The sequence below is a fragment of the Oscarella lobularis genome, chromosome 9, assembly GCF_947507565.1.
Source record: "Oscarella lobularis chromosome 9, ooOscLobu1.1, whole genome shotgun sequence".
Taxonomy (NCBI): Eukaryota; Metazoa; Porifera; class Homoscleromorpha; order Homosclerophorida; family Oscarellidae; genus Oscarella; species Oscarella lobularis.
The window spans coordinates 3,154,906-3,177,384 of NC_089183.1; the positions used below are offsets into that span (position 1 = coordinate 3,154,906).

Genomic DNA, 22,479 nt, shown 5'->3' on the forward strand with positions numbered 1-22,479 from the left:
TTCAATTGCCACGCGAGCGATCACAAGCGAAAAGAATGTCCAATTAGAGAAGAGTCCCCTCAATTGCCCGAAGTTGAAGGGGAGTCCCCTGAAATGCCCGAAGTTGAGCCTGAAGCTGAATCGCCCGAAGTTACGCCACACGAAGTTGACCTGCCCGGAGTGCCCATGCCCAGGAGCGATGACGACACCAGTCCTCCAGTTAGATCAACGATAGTGACTACCAGATCTAATACACCGCGTGATGATGATGAACATGTTGATATACGTGAGCTACCCTCAAAGAACAAAAGACGGGGAATTATTAATCGGCATCGATGCTGTATAATTTCGTAGCTTGTTTCAATACGCTTAATTAAGAATTTGCCACAAAATTTTTGAAGAGCCGCCCACCAGTTTACACATATAAGGTCCCATACGTTTCAGAAAGCATAACACTTCTTAAAATTTGTATTTAATTAGCACAAGACAATTCACGCAGAGATTTTATTGATAAAGACAATCAGCATTTAGCTAAAGCAAAAACACGTCTACTGGCTCTCTTTTCCCGTCAGGACTTGATACAGTGTATCAGCGTCATCTTTCGTCTTCACTCGAATGAGATACGTCACTGGACTATTGTCCGTTTTTTCGTCATCCGCGCCTTCTGACTCTTTTTTCCCGGAAGTGGGCAGTGGCGGATTGGCTGGACAAACCAACATCAAATTATTTTTACCCTGGCGTGAAGTAGGCGTGGCTTGCGTCCATTGGACATTGAGAAGAATTTGCCCAAGCGTATTATCAGATCTCAGCAATATCTATAGTAAGATTAAATATGAGAAAATATTTAATTCAATTAGCACCGTACGTTAATTTTTCCTGAGGCTCCTTGAATTAATTTCAGATTCCCAACCCCGCGTTCTTTCCACTCGTTATTCAATTTATAGAAGAGCTTGGCTCTGACTCTATGTAGGATATCTAGATGATCATCAACAGCATGATCAACCGTTTCCGGGACAGCCTTAACGTTCGATTCATCATCATCATCATCATTATCAGCACCAGCACCATCATAATCTAAAAATTAAATTAAAATAATTAAATTAATTAATTTAATTATACTTGTTGCATGTGTTGTTGGTGCTGTGGGAAGTTTAAACGGGGTTGTACTAACGGGTTGAGAGAAGGGGGATACTCCTGGGTTTAGTGCAAGAGAAGATGATCCTAGAAAATAAATCAATAAATCAATATAATATATCCGATTAGTAACGTTACCTGTAGTGACGTCACTTTGCTTTCTTTCTGGAAGAGAAGATGAGCCTGTAGAACAAATAAAATTAATAATATATAAATATCCAATTAGTGACCTTACCTTTCGTGACGTCACTTTCCTTTCTTTTTTCGTAGTCTTTCTCAATTCCCGCGAGATGCTTTCGATAGTCGTCGAAAACGGGCGTCAAATCAATTAATGGATTTTCGTTCACGTGACTTGCGATCCAGTCGCGCACGCCCTCGTTCAACGCCTTCAAACTCGATTCATATTCGTCCAAAGGACTTGGTTTTTGAACGGCGGTTGATATCAATCCGGAAGCGGTGTCATTTTTCGGCTCCTTATTCAAACCGGCGAAAAATGACGATGAGCCGAAATTGACTTGAATTGGAGCTTTTCCGAGAGTGGCTATACTCTGCTGCGAAAAGCCGGTGAATCCCTTTAGCGCGCTACCGATTCCGTCGCCCTAGAAACACAAACGTCATCTTCTTTTTTTGATATCAAGGTTTTTCTTTTCCGAACGCTTTTCGACGTCGCAGATCTTCGCTTCGCCGTTATTATTCTATAGGAGGAAAATTGAGGTGCGCACGAACCATGGTAGGTGCCTACTGTCGTTTCTTGATCTCTTCTTTAGGCGCGATGGCGAATTTTCCGCGCTACGTGCAAGAAATGATTTCGGTTCGGCTCCACGAGCACGAACTAGGCTTACATCTTCTTTCTCGTCGTCGTCAATTACATTGTAGTTGTCCTGCGTCAGCTCGTTCTCTGCAAGTCGTTTTCTCGCCATGACCTGTCCGGGAGAATCGATGTGACAGTCCCGGATTATTTTCTCTGCAGATGGATCGTCCTCCAACAACGTTGATGTAAGTTTATTGGTATACAGGTCATTTTCGCATATGCAGTGTACATTACTTAAACGCGAACTTATTTTATTTTCAGAGCTAATCACTACGTGACGTCATTATCTCTCGCGCTCTTGTGACGTCGTCGATCTGACGTAACGTTTCTCGAACAATCTTAGGTATGCATTTTTCTCCTTAGGGCGTCAACTTAGACGTCTTCCTTTCCTTTCACGGGCACACACATGCACGGTCACGTTTACGTTGAAAGACACGCTATTCGCCATACGCCCCCCTTCGCCACCTACGTCGCGCGATAAAAATAACGCGAGCCCTGATTGGTCGACGCTTCGACTTGGCAGACAGTAATAGGCCGACGTCCCGTGATCGCCGCCCTATCACACTGGCCCATTCTTTACCACTCTCGGCCCCGTCAACTATATTTCGAATCGTCGCGAGGTGGCAAGCGATCAGTAAGACATATTGCAGACGTCGAACATGCAGATAGCGCCGCGTTTCGCTTGGGAATCGACGGGGCGTCGCTCGCGCGCGACACGCCGCCGTTCCCGCGCTTTTTGTTGCTATTTTGCACGTTGGGACGAGTGACTTGAAGTTTGTCTTAGCGGCAAACCGCACGAGTCCCGCCTTTTAGCTCGATTGCCGCGCGTTTGTCGATTTTTGCGAGTGCGCATGCTCGACGAGTGTTCTCATTTGCTTTCAGAACGCTCGCTCTCGTTTCTACCCCCGCCGTGTTTACGACTTCTTTGTCATCGCGGTGAACAAACGAATTCGTGACGTCACGACGACACGTAAACGCACGTGTTCACATGGAGAAGGTGAGACAGCCCCGCCTACTCTTTGATTACAACCCGACTTCTTTCAGTCACGAGATCCAAGCGCTCAGAGCTTGGACTCACTGCGCCGTCTTACGGACAGTCTCAGCGTGGATTTAACCACCGATCTTCCATCTCAAAGTCCCCCCGCCCCGCCCCTCGCTCCAACCCAACCTCGCGCGATCTCGCCCCAACTGCCACCCGGCAAACTCCCCATTCCGCGCCTGGCGACGAAATATGAACCGATTCCCATAGCGCCGCGCCTGACAACGATGACGGAACCCAATCGGGGGTCCCCTCCGCCGCCCCAACGCGCGCTAAACGACGTAATCATGACGCAGCCCGTTCCAATACCCGTACCCCGCACGATACCGAACATTCTCCCCAAACCGTCGTCGCCGACAATTCGCCCGGTGATGACGTCATCGCCAGCGATCGTCTTTCGCGGACCCCCGGGGGCCCCGCTCCCCATCTCCATGTCCGGGCAATCGGGAAAATTCAAATTAGCGCCGGCGACGCCGCAGAACGTTGCCTTGGCAGCGACGTGTCGCACGGCGCTTCTCGTTCCCAAACGAATGATTTCCAGTTTGCGTCCGTCGATGCTGTCGTCCCCGGCAACGTCGACGACAATGAGTCAATATCCGAAACCCGTTCAAACGGCGCAAGTCGTCATGGATAATCAATATCAACAATCAAGGCAGCAACAGCAGCAACGTTTGAGAGCGGGGGCGGTGCCGTTTTCATTGAAATCAACGGGGGAAATTATGACGAATGTTGCAGTTTCTCGACAGGCCGTTGCCCCGGGAAACATGGGTAAATTCACGTTGGTTCCGACTCCTCATCCTTCGTCGATGGGAAGACCGGTGGGCGTCGTGGCAACGATGGATAACAATAAGCCGTCCATACTTCGCAAGCCGGGAAACGTGAAAATATCAATGACGTCATCAGCATCCGGGACACAACCGGCGAGAGTAATGACGACGGGCAGAAAACCCGTCTATGTGAAGTACGATCCATTGCCTTCTGCTCATCAACAACAATCTCTACGTCACGTTATGACGTCTAAACGTTACGTGACTACACAATCTGCTCCTCATCACGTAACAACGCAATCTCAAGTCGTTCCACGCCCTCGCGTGACGTCACAGCCTCAACCGCGTCTCACTTCTCCTCCGCAGCAAGATCACGTGGAAATTCTCCAGAAACTTCACAATCACATGAAGGCAAAGGAATCGGTCGCAGTAGCGGCCGCGGCCGCAGGCCCGTCGTCATCGCGACCACCACCGCCTCTCATATGCACGTCACAGCCGCCAATTGCACCTCCCCGGATGTTTTACATTCAAAAAAAACCGTCTCCTCCTCCTCCCCCTCCCCCTCCTCCGGCTCCCGCCCCGCCCCCTCCGACGTCACCACTCGCCACCCATCGCTCTAAAGAATCAATTTTACGCGCTCAACGACAGCGAATGCTAGCGGAAAGTCGTCGCAAGTTGGAACAACGTTCGGCGGCGATCAATCGTTCCTACGCGCCGCCGCCGCCGCCGCGCGCTCTCGAAGCACGTGACCCCGTCCCCATGGTTCCCATTCGACCGCGTCCACCTCATCTTCAGCCTCACGATGTTACCATGGCGACACGTCCCCCGCCCCCGCCTCAGCCCCCGCGATTGATGATGCCCTTTCACGCCAAGTGGAGACCGCGTCCCTTCGAGATGAAGTCGCATTGGGGGCCGTCCGTCATCTATAGGCCAAAATCCACACCTCAACAACAACAGCAACAACAGCAACAACAGCATCCGGGACATCAAAAACGTCCTTCCACTCAAGAACATAAGATTGAGAATTCGAGAGCGTTTCGAATTGTTGGCGGGAAAGTCGAGCGACCGCGCGTCGTGACGTCGGCGGCGGCGAATGTCCCGGTTGTGCCGCCTACTACGTTGTCCATAGCAACGTCTTCGCCTTCTATAATGATGACGATGAAGAGACCGAAGTTGATTCCGGCGGGGAGTCCAGTGAAGAAGCCGGTTGCCGTGGTGAAAAGGGGCGTGGAGGAGGAGGGAGACGTGGCAATGATAGACGAGACTGAAGTGGCTCGTGGGAAAATTAGTAGAGAGGTGAGTACCTAATAAAATAAATAATTAATTAATAATCACGTGTTTTTTGTAGAAATTGGTGTTTATGGCTTCTCTGGGTCTTGTGACTCCAAACAAACTAAGAGGCATGTCTATTGATTAATTTAATTGAATACTTTTATTGATTTTTGTAGAAATTCAAGCGAAGCGGTCGCTAAGGAAACGGCGTTCTTCATATGCAGTTCCGGCACCCGTCACAATCAGTCCAGAAGTAATGATTAGAAATGTTTGATTTTTTATATTGAATTATTGTTTTTTTCGCTCACAAGCCAAAAAAGAAACGTCTTGATCAGGGATTTCGTATCACGAGCCTATCGGAACTCCAAGATCGACGTCGCCAAGGAAAACGCATTCCGGAATCCGTACAAACTTTTTAATCCTATATAATAAATTCCGTAAAATTTTCCTTCATCCAGGAGGATGGTCACGAGGATTCGTGTGCCATTTGTCGCGGATCCGGGCAAGTTCTCATGTGCGACTCATGCTCACGTGTCTATCATCTCCACTGTCTCGATCCGCCCTTGGGAGAAACGCCGCCTGGCGTCTGGATTTGCCCCCAGTGCAGAGTAACAAAATAAGCCAATATAATATATTATTTATCTATTTTTTTTCTAGAAAAATTTGGCTAAAAAGGGAGCCGTAAAATGGTCAGGAACTCTCATGGTTGTGCGTTCGTATTTGGAACATAAATCAGGTATATAAACTTTATTTTTGAGGGCCCCTAGTTACACCTAAGCCCTGTAGAATGCGAAGAGGAACGAAAATCGCTTATAGAGAAAATTAATCAGCTGCGAGCCCATCGTTCTCGCTTAGAGGAAAGAGCTCAAACGCTGAGCAGCAATATAATGGTTAGAATATATCATTAGGAGGTGACCTAAAGCCTTTAGTCCGTCTCCCTTTTAGTCGGAAATTCAGCGTAGATCCGATATTCTCGCGGAGGAGGAGCGAATGCGTTTGTCGCTTCAAAAATTGGAGAACGTCGTCGCGTCGTTTGCGGCGATTAATAATTAATTAAATAATAATTGCGTTGTTGGCCCGCGAGATGTCTTTGGTGGTGAATATTTGCATGATGGAACATCCGTTATATGTCTTGTCTATCTCAAACAAAGGACCGCCCTCTTTGAATGAATATGATCTCGAAAGGAACGATGAGAGAAATTAAGAGCACGTGACAACGCATCCAAAATCTCATTGATTTAAGCACGTGACTACAAAATCCTAATCAAAGTTTCTACTGTACTCTACGCATGCGGACCGGTGACGTAATTAATTCAGGGGTCTGTTTTAACGCGCGATAGACACTCGTTTGTGTTTCTCTTCGGGCATGCATCATCGTCGAAGAAGCCGTTCGAAATCGACGAGTCCAGGCAACTCGACGTCGACGTCGTCTCGCTCGCCTTTCACGCCGTCGCCCGCCGCGACGCCGAGCATATCCTACCGTCAAAACGGCGATAACGACTCGCCGTCGCCGGTTCCGCTTGGAGGAACGGGAATCGTCACCTCGACGACGATCGTCCAATCGACGTCGAGCGCGATCAGCCAATCAACGACGAGCCTCGCGAGTCTCTCCTATCTCGGCATAGGCGATCGAACGCGCAAGCGCTTGAGCGTCACGGCAACGTCGTCGCGCGCCGCCGTCGCCGAGCGAACGGACGAAGAGCGCGCGTTCGAGTCGCGACGTCGCGCGACGTTTCTCGCGTGGGAAAAATGCGTCGACGACGATTTCGACTACGCTGTGCCGTGGAGACGGCGTCACCTCCTGCGCTTGTTCTCACAAATTGACGTGGGCGGGCCTAACGCTACCGGAGGAGGAGGAGGCGGGGCCCCCGAAGGGGATCATCTCGATTCGACGATGCTTCTGCTCTCGCAGGAAGTCGTCGATCGGATTAGTTCGCTTCTAAGGCGTCCTCTAGTGCGCGTTGGTACGGAATCGCAGCGTTTAGCGGCGAGATACGGGCGTTGTTCGCGTCACGAAGTGATCGTAGCCGCGAAACTCGTTTTGCCACCTGCGCTCGCCGAACAAGCGATTCAAGCGGCCGTTCGCGCCTATTCGCTTTACGGAGTGTCGGCTCAACGGTTCGCCTATTCGAAATCGGCTCGAAGTGGGCTCGTATTGCCAGCGGGAGCCGTTCATCGATGGATGCTCGATTCCAGTGTAGCGCGCGTTGTGAGCGAGTGCGCTTCGCTCTATTTGTGCGCCGTACTCGAATCGCTGGCTGAGGAAATTTACCGGCGAGTCGTACTTGAACCAAATGATGAGGTAAGGCAACTTCCATGTATGGTCAAGGAGGGTGACGTCACAAAAGCAAGCGACCAATCATGAGAGAAAGTCTTACGTCACGCGGGGGCGTAGTTCTTGTGATTGGACGCTTGCCTTTGTGATGTCATCACTCTCCTTGACCATATTTGGAAGTCACGTTTATTCTTATAGGATTCTCCAGAGGAGAACGTTACTCTAACCCGTGACATTATTGAGCGCCGTATTAGCGCTGATCCCGAACTCTGGTCTCTCCTTCAACCACACGCCTATCTAGTTCCCACCCAACAGCCCCGTCTCCCAATGGAATCTCCCGCGACTCCAGCCACAATGACTCCCCTCTCGCCCCACCGCACCATGGAAACGGAATCCCCGTCCACGCGACTCAACTCCCAACCGCTGGCGGAAAATCACACATCCCCGCCGTCACGTGGTCCATCCGTCGCTCCAGACGGCGCAAGCTCATTCACACGTGCCACGCGACCCGGAAGCGGTCGAAGCTCGGCGCGGCGCGCATCGCAACGCGCTTCCGCTCGTCGTTTCGACGCGCAACCGCTCGTCATGACAACGGTTCATTCGCGCTCCGAATTAATGCTTCTCGTGACGCGAGCACTATATTATTTACAACCCAAACAAGCGGCTCAGAATCACGTGATTCTCGCGCCTTCGGCGCTCGATTCTCTTTTTTATTTTATGTCGAGTGCGAGGACGAGATCGCAACCGGCGCAGAGTGGTTACTACGCGAGAGCGTCTCCATTCTCAGTTGACGTCCGGTATCAATACGTAATTAATTTTATTTTTATTTATTTTTGTTTAGGGCTCCTGAAGTTCTTCCTGGTCTTGGGGAGTGGCTTCGCGTTATTCTCTTGTTGATTGAGCATCGGAAGAGTGCTGTTGCTGATGAGGATGACGTCAGACAGGCGGCTAGACTTCTACTTCCGGGTGTCGACTGCATGCCGAGACTGTTACGGTAAATCAATAAAAAGTAAATAATATATTATTGATTTTTTCTTTAGGCTTGATGATATGCAGTGTATTGCACAGGGGTTAGACTCCGAGGCGTGTGCTACTCAATTCCAGCAAGATCTCGGCTTTCGTATGCTGGGTTGCGGGAGATCGGATTTAGTGCGCGAAGCCGTTCCACTTCTCGGAAAACTTGGCCCAAACTCATACAACATGCAGGTGAAAAATCAATAATGATTATATATCACGTGGTATTATTTTCTCACTAGGGTCTGACTCCTCTTATGTATGCCTCCGCTTCCGGTGACGACGCTATGGTTCAGCTACTCGTCCAAGCAAGCGCTAGTCCAAACACACCAGTAAAATAAAAATAATTAATTAATTAATTAATTAATATTTATTCTCTTAGGTTAAGTCTGGTGAGCAAACAGGTTGGACTGCGCTCACATTCGCCGTTCTCCACGGTCACACGACAGTAGTAAAAGTAAGAAAATTAATGATTATGTATCTTTATTAGTATTGATTTTAGAAAGTAATAAAATAAATAATTATGTATCTTTATTATTATTGATATTTAGAAAGTAATAAAATAATTAATTATTGGTATTGATTTTTTAGGCTTTGCTTGAGTCGCAGGCAAACCCGGAAGGATCCTATAATACATCGAGTCAAGAGAACACAACGGACACGCCCCTTCAACTTGCCTCCGCTGGCGGTCATTTGGATATTGTCGGTTTTCTATTGGCTTTTGGGGCCGATCCTTTCGTCACGACGTTGCGTAGCAACATGAAGAGTACAGCGGTGAATAGCCAATGGTGGCAGGGCGGCGGGAATTCCTTTGCTTTGGCCGCTTCACATGGACATCGGAAAGTTTTGAAGAAACTCTTGGCTCAACCACCGCCTTCCACGCGGTCATGTGACATGCTCTCACTGGAGGAAATACTAGCAGAAGGTTCAGTAAAATAAATAAATAATAAAATCCCAATAATTTTATTTATTAATTTAGGGTATGTTAACACGGAGCATGCTGTTCATTCGAGTTCGAGAGCCAAAGCTCTTCAGGTGAGACTCTAATCTATATGTATTTATTTATTTTATTTTATTTTTAGGAAGCTCTCTATTTGAGTGCTGAGCACGGGTTTTTTGACGTTGCCATGGAGCTGCGTAGCATCGGTAAATAAATTAATTGAATTTTTTATTTGAATTTTTATTTTCATATAAGGTGTTCCGTGGAATCTTCACTGTTGGTTGCAGACTCTCGCCGCCGCGGATCGCGCGCGCAAGTTGGAACTCATCATCATGTTGCTACGCGACTTTGCCTCGATTAATCACGACGAAATGGGAGACGAATTCATGCAGGACGGAATCACTCTTCTCTTCTCTCTATTCAGAAAATACAACGTAAGATAAATGCATATTTTTATATGTACAGTAGGGATACTATAAAGGGTTTTCTCTTTTTTTCTTTTGAAGGAGGAGACTTTGTATCGGCAGTTGGCTAGCACGCTATGCAGTTGCTATGGTGATCTGCCGCCTCCTAGGCCTCTGGAATTGCCGCCGGATGTGGACGGATTCACGTCATCATTTCCTCGAATTGGTTAGAAAGGAGTCTTTATTGATTTATTTATTAATTGGGTTTAAAGGTCCGGAGTTTGTTAATAACCCGGAAATGTCTGACGTCACGTTTATCGTGGAAGGAAAACCGTTCTACGCTCACAGAATTATTCTCGTTGCGGCCTCCAGCAAATTCAAGGCAAGAAAATAAATTTTCATTTATTGATTTTTGTCTCAAAATGGCTGTTACCTAGGAGATGCTGTCAGGCAGAGCAGCGGAAAGTAGCAGACCGAAAATTGAAATACCAAATTTAAAATTCGAAGTTTTCAAGGTAGAACCCAAAAATTAATCTAAAAAATAATTAATAATTTTTTTCTAGACACTCATTCAATATCTCTATCAGGGCAGTCTCCACAACCTCAATATTACACAAGAGAATGTAATGGAGGTAAAGATATCCCATAATAAATAATTCAATAATCGTCTCACGGAAAAATTATTCAGATAATTCAAGCGGCCAATTTTTTTCTACTCGACGGTCTCCAACGTCACTGCGAGATATTTTACACTGACCTTTTATCTCCTGAAAACTCTTTGGAGCTATATAAGCACAGCAAGGTAAGAAAAATGAACACGTGGTGAATTAAATCTATTATTTATTGATTTTTTAGTTGTTTGGTGCGGAAGCTTCTCTTGTCTCGTGCGAGGGATTTTTTCTCGCTAACATGCCAGCTATGATTGAAAATAGAAAATTTCGAAAATTACTTGGAAGCGATCACGGCTTAGAGGTAGATACTTTTTAGATACATATGACTTTTATTTATTTTTTTCTTATAGTTATGTCGTGAGCTGAAAGTTCAGTTGGGCGAAAGAATTTCGTTGCGCATGCGCAATCGGGTTTCGGCTAAGTCGGTTCCTTCGTCGCCGTCCGTGCAACATCCGGCTTCTCCTTATCGTCATCATCTTCATCATCATCAGCAGTTTCGGTCGATTCCTTTGTGAAGTCTCGTTTTCTCTTTGATATTTTGAGTTTCTTTTTCTTTTTTTGCTATTATTCCATGCTGATTTTTTAGTTTAAACCAGAAGTTGACAGTTGAAGTTATGGAAGAGTTTTTTTGGAGTTTAATGGTAAAATAATATTTCAGTGCTAGAGTAGCGTTGTTTTCGATTTATGCCTATTGGCTCATTGATCTTTTTTAGGTGTCACGTGCTTCGAAGCCCCGTCTTTGTTTTCGGCCGCGTTTGCACCGAAAGCGTCTCCAAATCGAAGGTACGGCGCACTTTTCTGAGTTTAGATGCACCGAGTAACCTTATCGATGCGTTTTAGCTGTCGCGAAGTCCCGTAAAGCGCTGTTTCGGGCATTTTTTCGTCGAAACGTCAACAACGGAGTCTCGCATCGCGTCGAAAACAGCATCTCTTGGTCAAATCTGTAAGTCCTGCTGGATAAACGGCGATTCGCGATCAAAAACGAGCCGAAAAGAGTCGCACGGCTCCCCGCCCCGCCCCGAAACGTCGATCGCCGTTTCTCCCTTATTTCGCTAGTTAGAAGAGATCTAACAGCGCGAAGTGCCTTCGAAAATGCTAAACTATCATTTGAGACCACTAGAAAGACGATTCGCGATGGAGTCAGTTTAGAGAAAGCGTGAACTATAGCACACGGTTTTTTAGCCATTTGGCTCACCTCTTCGTTGTCTAATTTTTTGCTATAAAACAACGGGAATGGGTAGTCGGTTTAATCTCGCTGCATCAAATCGACTTCAAACGCTAAATTTCGGGTAATTTTTGTACATCCCGTTACCGGAAGTAAACCGTAATCAAGGGTAATCGTTCCAAATAATAAATAATAATACCATGTTTTATTTTTTGAGGTTTTCTCAAGAAGTTGACGAAGAGGTTGACTGCACTGCGGTCCCAACGTCCTCGGCATGACGGAGACATTGTAACTTCCTCATAGTTGCATTGTCTTATAAACTGCCTGTATGCCTCCTTCTTGGTATGAGGCTTTAGCGTCTAAAAGGCCAGCCGTCTCCTGGGCACGAGCCAAAACTGCCCAAATGGCGTATATCTTCGAATAGAGGCTGCTATTTGTATTGGCAGTCTCTGCAGGAGAGTGACGCCTACAGAAAACGTGCCTGCTTTTTTAGCAGGCACACATTACTGTGGGGACTGCAGTCTCAGTCCCGTGCCTTGCCTGCTCTTTCTATAGAGCGGGTGAGGCACACCTGGGGAGGGGAGGGGAGCAAGAGACAATAGAAATGAAGAAATATTTTTATTATTTTATATTTTCAATAAAAATTTTGACATGGCTTCCGCAGGTATCACGTGCATGACGCTACACCGCGGCCCTTCTAATGCGCGTGCTTTTGTCTCCATATCCTGGAGATCAAAAGCCTGTAACCTAAGTAGATACCATGCAAAATACGTGCAAGCAATATATTTATTGTTTATTGTTCCCTTCTTCAATTGACGTCACATCTTCTGTCGGCGGCTGATCATCTGAAAAAGACAAACTGAAAGGACATTGAAAAAATAAAGACCATGAAAACTATAAATCACGGTCAATTTGGACGAAAAAACCGTGAACTATATAGTTCACGTTCACGGTCAATCTGGGATAAAAAACCATGAACTAACTATAGTTCATGGTTCATCCTAACTATTGTAAGACTACGTGGGCACTGCCGATTATGTGCCGAAGATTTTTTTCTGTATGGGAAGGGGGAGCAAAGCCCTAAGAAACATTTTTGGGATTCGTGGTTACACCTAGTTTATCTTATAACCCTGGCCAGTCCTTTACTGAATGAACGCGGCGGCACTGCATACTAAACATTTTTACTAGTATGAGTTGAACGTCCAAGCGTTCAAACGTCCAAACGTCTAAGTTTGAACGTCTATTACTCTAAGCGTTCAAGCGTTCAAACGTTCATGCGTTCAAACGTCTATGCGTTTGAACGTTCGAACGTCCAAGCGTCCAAGCGTTCAAACGTCCAAGCGCTCGAACGTTTTTGAACGTCTATGCGTTCAAACGTTCGAACGTTCGAAAGTCCAAACGTCTATGCGTTCAAACGCTCAAACGTTCGAACTCCAAGCGTTTGAACGTCCAAGCGTTTGAACGTTCAAACGTCCAAGCGCTCGAACGTTTTTGAACGTCTAAGCGTTCAAACGTCCATGCGTTCAAACGTCTATGCGTTCGGACGTCCAAACGTCCGAACGTCTAAGTGTTTGAACGTCCAAACGTTCGAACGTCCAAGCGTTCAAACGTCTATGCGTTCAAACGTTCCATGCGTTCAAACGTTTGAACGTCCAAGCGTTCGTCCAAGTGTTCAAACGTCCATGCGTTCGAACGTCTATGCGTTCGAACGTCCAAGCGTTCAAACGTCTATGCGTTCGAACGTCCAAGCGTTCGGACGTCCAAACGTTCGAACTCCAAGCGTTTGAACGTCCAAGCGTTTGAACGTTCAAACGTCCAAGCGCTCGAACGTCTATGCGTTCAAACGTCCATGCGTTCGAACGTCTATGCGTTCGAAAGTTTGAACCGTCCAAGCGTTCAAACGTCTATGCGTTCGAACGTCCACGCGTTCAAACGCTCAAACGTTCGAACTCCAAGCGTTTGAACGTCCAAGCGTTTGAACGTCCAAACGTCCAATCGCTCGAACGTTTTTGAACGTCTAAGTGTTCAAACGTCCATGCGTTCAAACGTCTATGCGTTCGGACGTCCAAACGTTCGAACGTCCAAGCGTTCAAACGTCCAAGCGTTCAAACCTCCATGCGTTCGAACGTCTATGCGTTCGGACGTCCCAAAACGTTCAAACGTCCAAGCGTTCACACGTTCAAACGTTCGAACTCCAAGCGTTTGAACGTCTAAGCGTTTGAACGTCCAAGCGTTTGAACGTTCAAACGTCCAAGCGCTCGAACGTCTATGCGTTCAAACGTCCATGCGTTCAAACATCTATGCGTTCAAACGTCTATGCGTTCAAATGTCTATGCGTTCAAACGTCTATGCGTTCGGACGTCCAAACGTCCAAACGTCCAACGTTCGAACGTCTATGCGTTTGAACGTCCAAGCGTTCAAACGTCTATGCGTTCGAACGTCCACGCGTTCGGACGTCCAGACGTTCAAACGTTCGAGCGTCCAAGCGTTCGAACGTTCAAACGTCTGAACTTGTGGGGCCAAACGTGTATGTATCTACAAGATTAGATGGCTGAAAGTGCAATAAGCCTTACTTGGATCAAATTCCCCGCACTTTCAGCTTTCACTTCACCTTTACTGCCTTTGGCCTTTGATCCGAAGAGCGAGAAGAGCGACGATGTGGTCTCAGTCCAACGGCCTTGGCGATTGCCTTTGTTCTCTGGGTTGTTCTCATGGAAACGAGCACGCGTTTGGCGAAGCAATTTCACACGAAGATCTGGGGCCTTCTAGATTCAATAATTTATAGGTAAAGGAGAGCAATGAATGGGGAAATTCAAAACGCTTACCTGTGAGAATTCATTATTTCCATCCAGATACAGAAAATTGACCTTCAAGAGAAAACGAGAGAGAAAGTCTACTGATTCGTGAAAAGAGACTCTATACTAGGATTTCTTACTTGTTAATTAATTAATTAATTAATTAATTAATTAAAAATTCTTTTGTTGATTCCTTTTGAGCTGAAAATTTCCAAGTGTTACGTCGGACTGAAATCGAATCGTCTAAAATGCAAAAGTGACTCCCTTTCGTAATATTCTAACACGTTTCATACGAATTTCGCTCTCTTTTCGAAACGACTGCCTTTTCCGCTGAACCGAGACGTTCGAACGCGTCTAGACTTCAAAACTGCATTCGCCTTACAGAAAAAATAGCGTTTTAGGCCTTACTTAGCTCGGAAAGTTCGCTCGAGGCGCTAGGTAAACCATTCGACGTTCTCCTTCGATTTTCCGAGCGAATGACGAGTTGCGCTCTTCCTTCTCTTCGTATTTATCGTAGACGAAGCCGCGTTTCGCTCGAATTCGGTCGCGAATGGCCTCGAAACGAACTTCGTACCATCGATCGTTCGATATCACGTGAATCGTACGCCCGTATCTTCGTGCGACGAAATGAGCGGCGAAAAACAACGAAAAGACGTACCTAACAGCGATTTCGTTTCGTCGTGGCCACGTTTTCTCCGCCATCTTGCTCGATGTAGGTGCGATATGTGTCGCCTCTAACCGAAATCGTTATGCAATATTTCGTCAGACCGGAATCGAAACCGGTTTGCCTTTTGACACCTTCTTTCCAAAGAGCCAATGAGCACGAAGAGCGGAAACCAGCAAGCCAATCAGAGCGATGGGCGGGGTCATAGTATATAAGGAGCACGCGCCCCCAATTTCCTTCAGTTGCGGCAGAGGGTGGATGGGTCGCGGAGCAATCTGCGTCTCGTCCTTGACGGATCGACCCGGGAGCTTTGGCAAAAGGCAAGTCTGGATAGTTGACTCGGCGTGGCCCACGGTATAATGCCGTGCCGGAGCCTGTAGGCAGGGCAATGGGGGGCTTCGGCCTCGGTCTACGCACTGGGATTCGCGATTACTGCGGTCTTATTGTCGCTAATGGGCACGACTCACGTTAGGCTCGAGTGAGAAACGGCTCAGAGGGGGTGTTCAACCATGGCCTGGTTGCCGGCACTTTTCTCACCCGACAGCACGATTAGACCAAAGATAATCCGACCCAGGAGACTTCGATTCCGGCATGCACTGTCTTTACTGTCGACTCCTACAAACGGTGGTCGGCCGCTCTCCACTTCCAGTAGCCCCGGTTCTTCTCAGGAACACATACCGAAGGGTTTTGGTACCACCGCGCCGGGGGACTACGGTATTAGGGGCCGTCTCTCATCCAGGCGGGTACCGGTGGGGTGGCTGATGACGTCGTGGCTCGCCCGACACTTTTTGGAACGGGTGGCCATTGCTTTTGCGGTGGCTGCCTTGGGCTACGAAGCGTCCGAACCTCCGCGCGGTGTAGCCTGGATAGCGCGAATACGGACGCAGCAAAAAGGTACGTACAACGATTTTTTGACAGATACTAATTTTTTTTCTTTTTTTCTAGGTGGAAGCGTGGACGAGAGAGCTCAAGAAATCGAAGACGGAACGACAGAGAGCGATATTTTTTGTTTTTAGATCGAAATGTGGACGAGAAGGCTCAAGAAACGAAGATGGAACGACAGAGACGAATTTTTCTTCTTTTTTTCGGCGGAAACGTGAACGAAAGAGCTCAAGAAATCGACGACAGAACGACGGGATGTTTTTTAGGTGGAAATATGGACGAGAAAGCTCAAGAAAACGAAGACGAAACGATCAAATCGAAGAAGGAACGATTGGAAGGAGTTTGCGAGCGATCGAGCGCATGCAACGTTTTTTCTTTTTTGTATGAAATAAAACTGTTGTAAGACTCTATGGTAATGGCTCGTCAGCGCTGTTTCTCGAAGCAAACGCGATGGCAGTTCGATTTTATCGCTCCGCGTCGGTGTCTCCAAACCCGGATTAACAGCGACGCGACGAAGTGCCTCTTGTCTCAAAAGAAAGGCGGAAGAGAGTGATAGACTTAACGCGAGGAATGCTTCTTATTATTTATTCATCCATTTGTCCAAACAAGGCTCGTCCATGCAGCCCAAACAGATCGCTCTCAAGTCTACGTACAGTACGTCACATGTAGGAAGAAAGAGAAGACAAAGACATTTCAAGGTGGACGATTTCCTGGCCCCATGGTGCAGTGGCAGCTCGACGACTAAGCTGCAGCTGGAGAAACGAACTCGAATAAGGAGAGAGAGAGCCAAGAGCATTTCCTACGAATCCCTGGGGCCGAACTATTATTAGAAGTCGTGGGTATTGCCGATTATTTAAATGTACTCGATGAGTTGCCGAAAGTGCAAGACGCCTCCTTGGCTCAAATCCCCCGCACCCATGCCACCTTGAGCAGCTTTCACTTTACCCTTATGGCTCCTTCGCCGAGGTCTCTCTGCGTCGCCGTCCTCGCCTTTCTCACCGTCTCTACGCTGATCAGCACAGGCATCGTCGAATGGCTCATCTCCACAAGACAGAAAAAGAGCGAGGAGAGGGAGGAAGTGGCTCTCAGTTCAACGGCCTCTTTCGTCGGAGCGTGCTTTCACTTTAGCTTGGCAATCGCCTTCGTTCTCTGGCTTATTCTCATGGAAACGAGCGCGCGTTTAACGAAGAAATTTCAAAAGAACCACTGCCTAATCCTCACTATTTCGTTTCTAACGATTCCAATCAACGTCGTGGTAACAATGACGACGAATATCATAAGTTTCTACCGCGGCGACGAGAACGCCTTAGCAATAATAGCCCTATTATTGGGAATCCTAGCTAGCGCCGGGGAAATCTCGTACAAAGTGAAAAAGAAAGAGGGAGACACGTGGAATCGCGACGTACAAGTCAGCCCTGTATAGGACTAAGTATCTAGCGTGAGACCCATCATGTATCGGTTTTGTAAACGTAGTCGCATGCAGTTTTTATCCGCTTGAGGTTCAGTTAGTCAGCTCTGTGCTAATGTAACGTCATTGCGCAAAAATATATAGGGAAACCCTAATGCTAATCCTATGATGTGACGACTCTATAGAAGGGAGAGAAGCTCTACGCGTAACTCTTGGTGCCACAATAAACCAAAAACAAGACAACGAAAAATAAGGAACTCGTGGCGTGTGGGTGCGCGCGCTCTACCCCCCCCCCCCCCCCCCCCCTCCAAAAAAATTGTCGCAGCTTCAAAAAGCGAAGTGCATTTGTGGCGTGAAGCCGAGTTTCTCCAAATTGGGAAGACACGCGTATTTGATCATGGGCGGCGGACCGCACATGAGAATCTGCGTGGACGCGCCGGCGGGGGGCAGGTGCTCGCGAATCATTTCCTCACTCACGAAACCCGAACTGTATTTCCAATCTGGAGGGACGGGGGGAGGGGACAGCGATTGCGTCACAAGGGCTGGGATCCCCAGGGAATATATTAATTATTTGTCTTACCTTCGGGTGGACGATCTAGGGTGTACCAAAGCTTGAAGTTTGGATTATCTGCTGCTATTTTTTCTAGTTCGGGGCGAAGGAGAATGTCGTCTTCTGTCTATGGTATACATTATTGGTCGGAGGGTATTTATATATTTATTTATTTATACCTGATTGGCAAATATGAGTGACATCTCTGTTTTATCGTATGGGTCTTTTAGAATTGCTTGGACGATTTGAAGCATTGGGGTAATGCCTTGCGCACGAAAATATTGTCTAATGATAAATAATGTATTATTATTAAATACCGGAGCCTCCAGCTATCATTCCAATGTGAGTGCATTGTCGCGATTCTTCCTTTTTGCCTTCCTTGATGTGCATTTTGCCTTGGTGAAGAGAACACGTGTCTCTGTCTCTCTCTCTCTTATTAATTATTTCTTACCTTTGCCCAGATAGGTCAGATGACCTGATGGCCCACGCACATCAATTGTATCCCCAATTTCAAGGGATTCCAAGTGCTGAGTCATTTTACCGCCATCAGGAAAACGCGGATGAACATTGGCAAAATAGACCTAAAATAAATAATTAAATACATCACATGACCCATAAAGTATCCATAGCTACCTTGATGACTAAATCAAAGTAGCCAATTTCATCGTCCGAGGTCACGGGGGTATATGGACGAATGACGAGATCGTCTTTGATACGGGCGCTCAAGTACATGTGTTTCCCTGAGAGAAATTATTTCATGAATGAATGCATGGGGTCCCCCCCCCTTCCCTCTTCGAAGACTCACCGATTGGCAAGCCGAGAATCATGTCCGATCGCGGGAGAGCGAAGCGGAAGCGTCGCGTGTCGTGACTCACGATCTACGTGCGAAAAATTTCGACGTGGCTCTACTCTCACGTGGTTTTGTCTCGTTTCGCGTTCTCTTTCGGTTACCTCCTTTTCGATTAGCTTCATTGGGATCTTCTTTGTTGGATCCAAGCATTTTTCGTGTTTCGGTGGCGTTGGAGACCCCGCTTTGCCTGTCGTTCCCCAGAACGTTCGGTAGATGATGTAAATAACGACGGGAGCGATTGCCGCCACGACTAGACCAATCTAAAATGCAGATAGTGTTAGAGAGACGACGTAATCGGCGAGCGAAAACGTCCTTTGGCTTACCATTTCGCGATCAGCGCACGTCGGCTATGACGTCAAATAATCCCGGACATCAACGCAATGACGGCGAAAAACTCCAAGAAAAATTATTCACATACATAGAAAACTAAAAAATGCAAGTTAAAATCATATCAAATGAAATAGTTATTAGTAGCCAATAAAAAACCAAAAACAAGGAACAAGAACGAGTGCAATACAAAATTCTAACAAAACGCCATTCAAACTTCATATCAAATGAAATTTATTTTTTGGGAAAAGTATAGCCTTCCTTTTGCAAGTTTTCATATAGACGGCCACCAAGGCGAATAAACAAGCAAGCACAAATTATTTGCTTACGCACATTTTCTGAGTCTCCGTGTTCGCTTCTGTACTCTTCCACAACGTTTCTGCAATTCGTTACTCCTTTTGACTGAGATCTTTAAGCTTTGCCCAGTCACGCTTTAGACAGTCTCCAAGATCTTGCAGTTTGGTGAAACAGGTCTCGCTTACAATTCGAGCAAATACGTTCCAATTGGCCTCATAAACTGACGTGCTATGAGGCATAATCAGTATAAGGCATGTATTATGATGAAAGTGCAGTCACATACGGGTGATCAGTAGCTTCTGCTTGACCCCTGCCCCTCATGAAGTTAAACTTTCTCCTTCGTTTCTCCACTTTTCTTCTGAGTAAATTCAAAAAAGACATAGTTATAATTTCTCCAAAGAATAACAGCATATCTCTATTATAATACTCGATAAAATGCAGTGGGATCATCGTGTCCCTCAGTGACAGTAGTTCTTTTCTAAAAATACGGTTTAGTATCTAATAATAAACGTAACTTCACTATTACTGTAGCTCAGATATTTCAAGCAGGTGAGATGCATTTTTAGAGCTAAATGAAAAATAGAGATAATCTATTAATTAATAATGAAAGGAACAAAACAAATAAATAAGTGTCTCTAATACAGAATTTATTATTCAATGAACATAACCCCTCTCTTACTTTAGCACAGATATTTTACGTTCAGCAGATGCGAGTTCAGATCTAAATTAAAAAGAGAGATAATCTACTAACAAAACAAATAACAATGTCTCTAATACACAATTTATTATTCAATGATAACATAACCCCTCTCTTACTTTAGCGCAGATACTTCACTTTGAGAAGACTTGTACATTTCTTTTAAAGAATCGCGTTCAGATCTAAATTAAAAATAGAGATAATCTACTAACAAAACAAATAGCGATGTCTCTAATACACAATTTATTATTCAATGATAACATAACCCTTCTATTACATTAGCACAGATATTATCTCTTGAGCATTTAACAATGCGTCCCTAATACACAATTTATTATTCAATGATAACATAACCACTGTATTACCTTAGCGCAGATTCTCCTCTGAGTCCTCTCTCTTGATGATATGTGACTTCAGATCTAAATTAAAAGAGAGATATCTATTAATAATTTGTTAATAATGTAAGGAACAAAACGAATAACATATGTACAATTTACTCGCAAGCCAGGCTCTCAATCCGTGTAGGGCACGTGAGCGCGTCCACTTCTCGGAGAGCCTGGCTTGCTAGCCCTTCTACGACGATAGGAAGTACTTAAATCATCACTGATAGGACGTCAAACAAAACTATTTTAATTAGCCGAGGTTTAGATTCGTGCACTCTTTGCGGGGAGAGAAATTGGACATCAAACAGTTGAAACTCCTTCTCGGAGTGATTACGTCCTTCGATGATTGCGCAAGATGAACCCAGTGGGTTCGGGCCGGATATCCCTGGTTCGGGTTCATTCCGCAACTTGTTACCTCAGACGGATCTCATGTTCAGCTGCTTTGCTTTGGAAAAGTGAATAACTTCGCCTGATGTTAAGATTAGGAATGAAATTGGATTGAATGTGTATTCCCTACTTTAGGGCAGTTTCATTTCTCCTGCAAGACTTGTGAAGCCACTGTAAAAAACGCCTCATCAAACGTTCAGAAATAGTCTCCTTTCTGCGGAAGGAAAGACCCACCGTCATTTTGAGGCTAGCGGCAATAGCCCGCAATGAGTATTAGACTCATACAGCGTGCAAGCAGTATGTATATATAGTCTAGAACGCCCGGACTGTACGTTTCACGTGGCACGCAGCGGACCCACGCTTCGTTTTCTTTTTGCCAATGCTCCTCAATAAGGCTGTACTTGCACTTTTTAGCAGCAAATTATATAGTTATAACGAAAGGTGGGATACAATTTAGAAAGCAAAAAAGCAACAAAAAAGACAAGAAAAATGGAGAAGAGTAAAATAAAAAACTCACTGCCCCATTTACCTCATTGGGTAGCTACACGTACATACTCAGCAAAAAATTGTGAAATCTAGTTCATCGAACAGGGAACGACTTTGTGAAAGATGATGGCTTTGGTTAAAGTTGACGGTCCATGAAGAATCTAACGAAGCCTTCCAATATATTCCAATGTCCAAGACTAGCAAAAACCACGGCGAGCAACAAAAACACGTAAAATAATCTACGCAACGCCGGTGCAAAGGAACTCATAACGTAATTGAAATGCGTTGCATGTACCTCTTATTTGACCCATTTGTTTCTCCTTCATTTCTGCGTCTTTCAGTTTGTCTACTATCATAGAAAATTAAATTACGACGATGATATATTCCCTATCACAGTAAACCACCTGACGTGACTATGTTCTGGGACTGATGATTGTCTCTCTCTGAGAAAAAGTTTATTGATTATTATAAAGTTTTCCTACATACTATATTGTAATAACCTCGACGTGGAAATCCCTTCAGGATTATTTCGTCTAAAAAATTCATTACTAGGAGAAACATTTCAACATGCAATGAAGACCTTATAGCAGCATCACATTCATCTTGAGCTTGATAAGACGAAAGATCTCGGTCTTTTCTCAAGTTCTATCTCTATTTTTGGTTATAGTGAAGGACGTGTACTACCTTGTAGCGTACTTACTTTACGTCAGTAGCACCCCGTATAATAATAATAAGGAAATCGTCTTGAAGATTTTTAAAACTGTCTTGAAGATTTTAAAGTTCCCTTGACGTTTTGAAAATTGTCTTGACAATTTTTAAAATTGCTTTAACGATTTTTAAAATTGCCTTGACAATTTTAAAAATATCCTTGACAATTTTAAAAATTGTTTTGACGATTTTTAAAATCGTGACGATTTTAATACGGGAAATAGTTCCGTAAGAATAGGTAGTACACGTCCTTCACTATAACCCTCTCTATTTACCTAGCAATATTTCGGCTAAGTGCCCTTGCGATGTTTTGTCGAGGGCTTGGCAGAATTTGTCGAACGAGCCCCGTGAACATCTCGTGAGAACGTCAAAAAGTTTTGTGGCTTTGTCGCTTTCGATTCCGGCCAGATCGATTCTTGCTCGCTGATTTCCGTTTATGAGTCCGTAAGATACGAGTAGATCGAGGAAGGTGCCGGTAACAAAGATGCTTTCGGTGACGGTAGCTACATTTGGCTGGAGATGAGTTTTCCACTTTGGATCCGCCATCTTGGAGACGCATGCGCCTTTCGTCAAC

General features: G+C 45.7%; 6 protein-coding genes and 2 long non-coding RNA genes across 15 annotated transcripts; 3 read left to right on the top strand and 5 right to left on the bottom strand.

The window, feature by feature from the left end:
• Nucleotides 1-469: 469 nt before the first annotated feature.
• Nucleotides 470-2,072, bottom strand: LOC136191592 (nuclear pore complex protein Nup50-like). The gene is made up of 8 exons (XM_065979958.1): nt 1,956-2,072; nt 1,856-1,902; nt 1,769-1,808; nt 1,349-1,712; nt 1,252-1,296; nt 1,099-1,200; nt 845-1,053; nt 470-794 (listed from the first exon to the last, which is right to left on the bottom strand). The coding sequence occupies exons 1-8, from the start codon at nt 2,031-2,033 to the stop codon at nt 528-530; spliced, it is 1,152 nt and encodes a 383-aa protein (XP_065836030.1). The 5' UTR covers nt 2,034-2,072; the 3' UTR covers nt 470-527.
• Nucleotides 1,782-6,190, top strand: LOC136191591 (PHD finger protein 21A-like). 2 transcript variants are annotated; one of them, XM_065979956.1, is made up of 12 exons: nt 1,782-1,827; nt 1,881-2,109; nt 2,186-2,558; nt 2,807-2,921; nt 2,969-5,026; nt 5,079-5,130; nt 5,179-5,255; nt 5,314-5,406; nt 5,461-5,610; nt 5,660-5,738; nt 5,789-5,892; nt 5,948-6,190. In XM_065979956.1, exons 4-12 carry the CDS (start codon nt 2,913-2,915, stop codon nt 6,053-6,055), a joined length of 2,730 nt encoding a protein of 909 aa, XP_065836028.1. In that variant the 5' UTR covers nt 1,782-1,827; nt 1,881-2,109; nt 2,186-2,558; nt 2,807-2,912; the 3' UTR covers nt 6,056-6,190. The 2 variants fall into 2 exon arrangements, with proteins under 2 accessions (XP_065836028.1, XP_065836029.1); XM_065979957.1 differs by having other exon boundaries at nt 2,186-2,267.
• Nucleotides 6,191-6,327: 137 nt separating this feature from the next.
• On the top strand, nt 6,328-10,974 carry LOC136191589 (ankyrin repeat and BTB/POZ domain-containing protein 2-like). The gene is made up of 17 exons (XM_065979955.1): nt 6,328-7,304; nt 7,476-8,074; nt 8,119-8,271; nt 8,318-8,483; nt 8,534-8,623; nt 8,674-8,748; nt 8,883-9,216; nt 9,271-9,326; nt 9,374-9,437; nt 9,487-9,665; nt 9,738-9,861; nt 9,908-10,017; nt 10,073-10,150; nt 10,199-10,267; nt 10,324-10,437; nt 10,491-10,607; nt 10,657-10,974. Exons 1-17 carry the CDS (start codon nt 6,369-6,371, stop codon nt 10,819-10,821), a joined length of 3,429 nt encoding a protein of 1,142 aa, XP_065836027.1. The 5' UTR covers nt 6,328-6,368; the 3' UTR covers nt 10,822-10,974.
• Nucleotides 10,975-12,114: 1,140 nt separating this feature from the next.
• On the bottom strand, nt 12,115-14,993 carry LOC136191593 (uncharacterized). Of its 5 annotated transcripts, none has more exons than XR_010670869.1 (6): nt 14,675-14,993; nt 14,560-14,625; nt 14,407-14,509; nt 14,297-14,338; nt 14,045-14,236; nt 12,115-12,330 (listed from the first exon to the last, which is right to left on the bottom strand). It is a non-coding gene; the product is annotated as an uncharacterized lncRNA (long non-coding RNA). The 5 variants fall into 5 exon arrangements; XR_010670871.1 differs by having other exon boundaries at nt 12,115-12,316; nt 14,083-14,236; nt 14,675-14,992; XR_010670868.1 differs by having other exon boundaries at nt 12,115-12,316; nt 14,675-14,992.
• A 2,420-nt stretch (nt 14,994-17,413) lies between these two features.
• On the bottom strand, nt 17,414-19,019 carry LOC136191643 (NADH-cytochrome b5 reductase 3-like). The gene is made up of 9 exons (XM_065980022.1): nt 18,944-19,019; nt 18,722-18,880; nt 18,576-18,648; nt 18,404-18,510; nt 18,222-18,351; nt 18,088-18,165; nt 17,950-18,035; nt 17,801-17,897; nt 17,414-17,720 (listed from the first exon to the last, which is right to left on the bottom strand). The coding sequence occupies exons 1-9, from the start codon at nt 18,944-18,946 to the stop codon at nt 17,548-17,550; spliced, it is 906 nt and encodes a 301-aa protein (XP_065836094.1). The 5' UTR covers nt 18,947-19,019; the 3' UTR covers nt 17,414-17,547.
• LOC136191644 (uncharacterized) lies at nt 19,002-21,017 on the bottom strand. 2 transcript variants are annotated; one of them, XM_065980025.1, is made up of 11 exons: nt 20,946-21,017; nt 20,842-20,882; nt 20,740-20,793; nt 20,307-20,360; nt 20,219-20,260; nt 20,061-20,123; nt 19,924-19,965; nt 19,771-19,812; nt 19,672-19,722; nt 19,528-19,602; nt 19,002-19,472 (listed from the first exon to the last, which is right to left on the bottom strand). In XM_065980025.1, exons 1-11 carry the CDS (start codon nt 20,949-20,951, stop codon nt 19,337-19,339), a joined length of 606 nt encoding a protein of 201 aa, XP_065836097.1. In that variant the 5' UTR covers nt 20,952-21,017; the 3' UTR covers nt 19,002-19,336. The 2 variants fall into 2 exon arrangements, with proteins under 2 accessions (XP_065836097.1, XP_065836095.1); XM_065980023.1 differs by having other exon boundaries at nt 20,842-20,981.
• On the top strand, nt 20,610-21,578 carry LOC136191646 (uncharacterized). The gene is made up of 2 exons (XR_010670887.1): nt 20,610-21,248; nt 21,303-21,578. It is a non-coding gene; the product is annotated as an uncharacterized lncRNA (long non-coding RNA).
• On the bottom strand, nt 21,014-22,457 carry LOC136191645 (uncharacterized). 2 transcript variants are annotated; one of them, XM_065980027.1, is made up of 6 exons: nt 22,181-22,457; nt 21,778-21,805; nt 21,698-21,730; nt 21,602-21,640; nt 21,493-21,543; nt 21,014-21,436 (listed from the first exon to the last, which is right to left on the bottom strand). In XM_065980027.1, exons 1-6 carry the CDS (start codon nt 22,449-22,451, stop codon nt 21,334-21,336), a joined length of 525 nt encoding a protein of 174 aa, XP_065836099.1. In that variant the 5' UTR covers nt 22,452-22,457; the 3' UTR covers nt 21,014-21,333. The 2 variants fall into 2 exon arrangements, with proteins under 2 accessions (XP_065836099.1, XP_065836098.1); XM_065980026.1 differs by having other exon boundaries at nt 21,015-21,436; nt 21,493-21,546.
• Between the last annotated feature and the right edge of the window lie 22 nt (nt 22,458-22,479).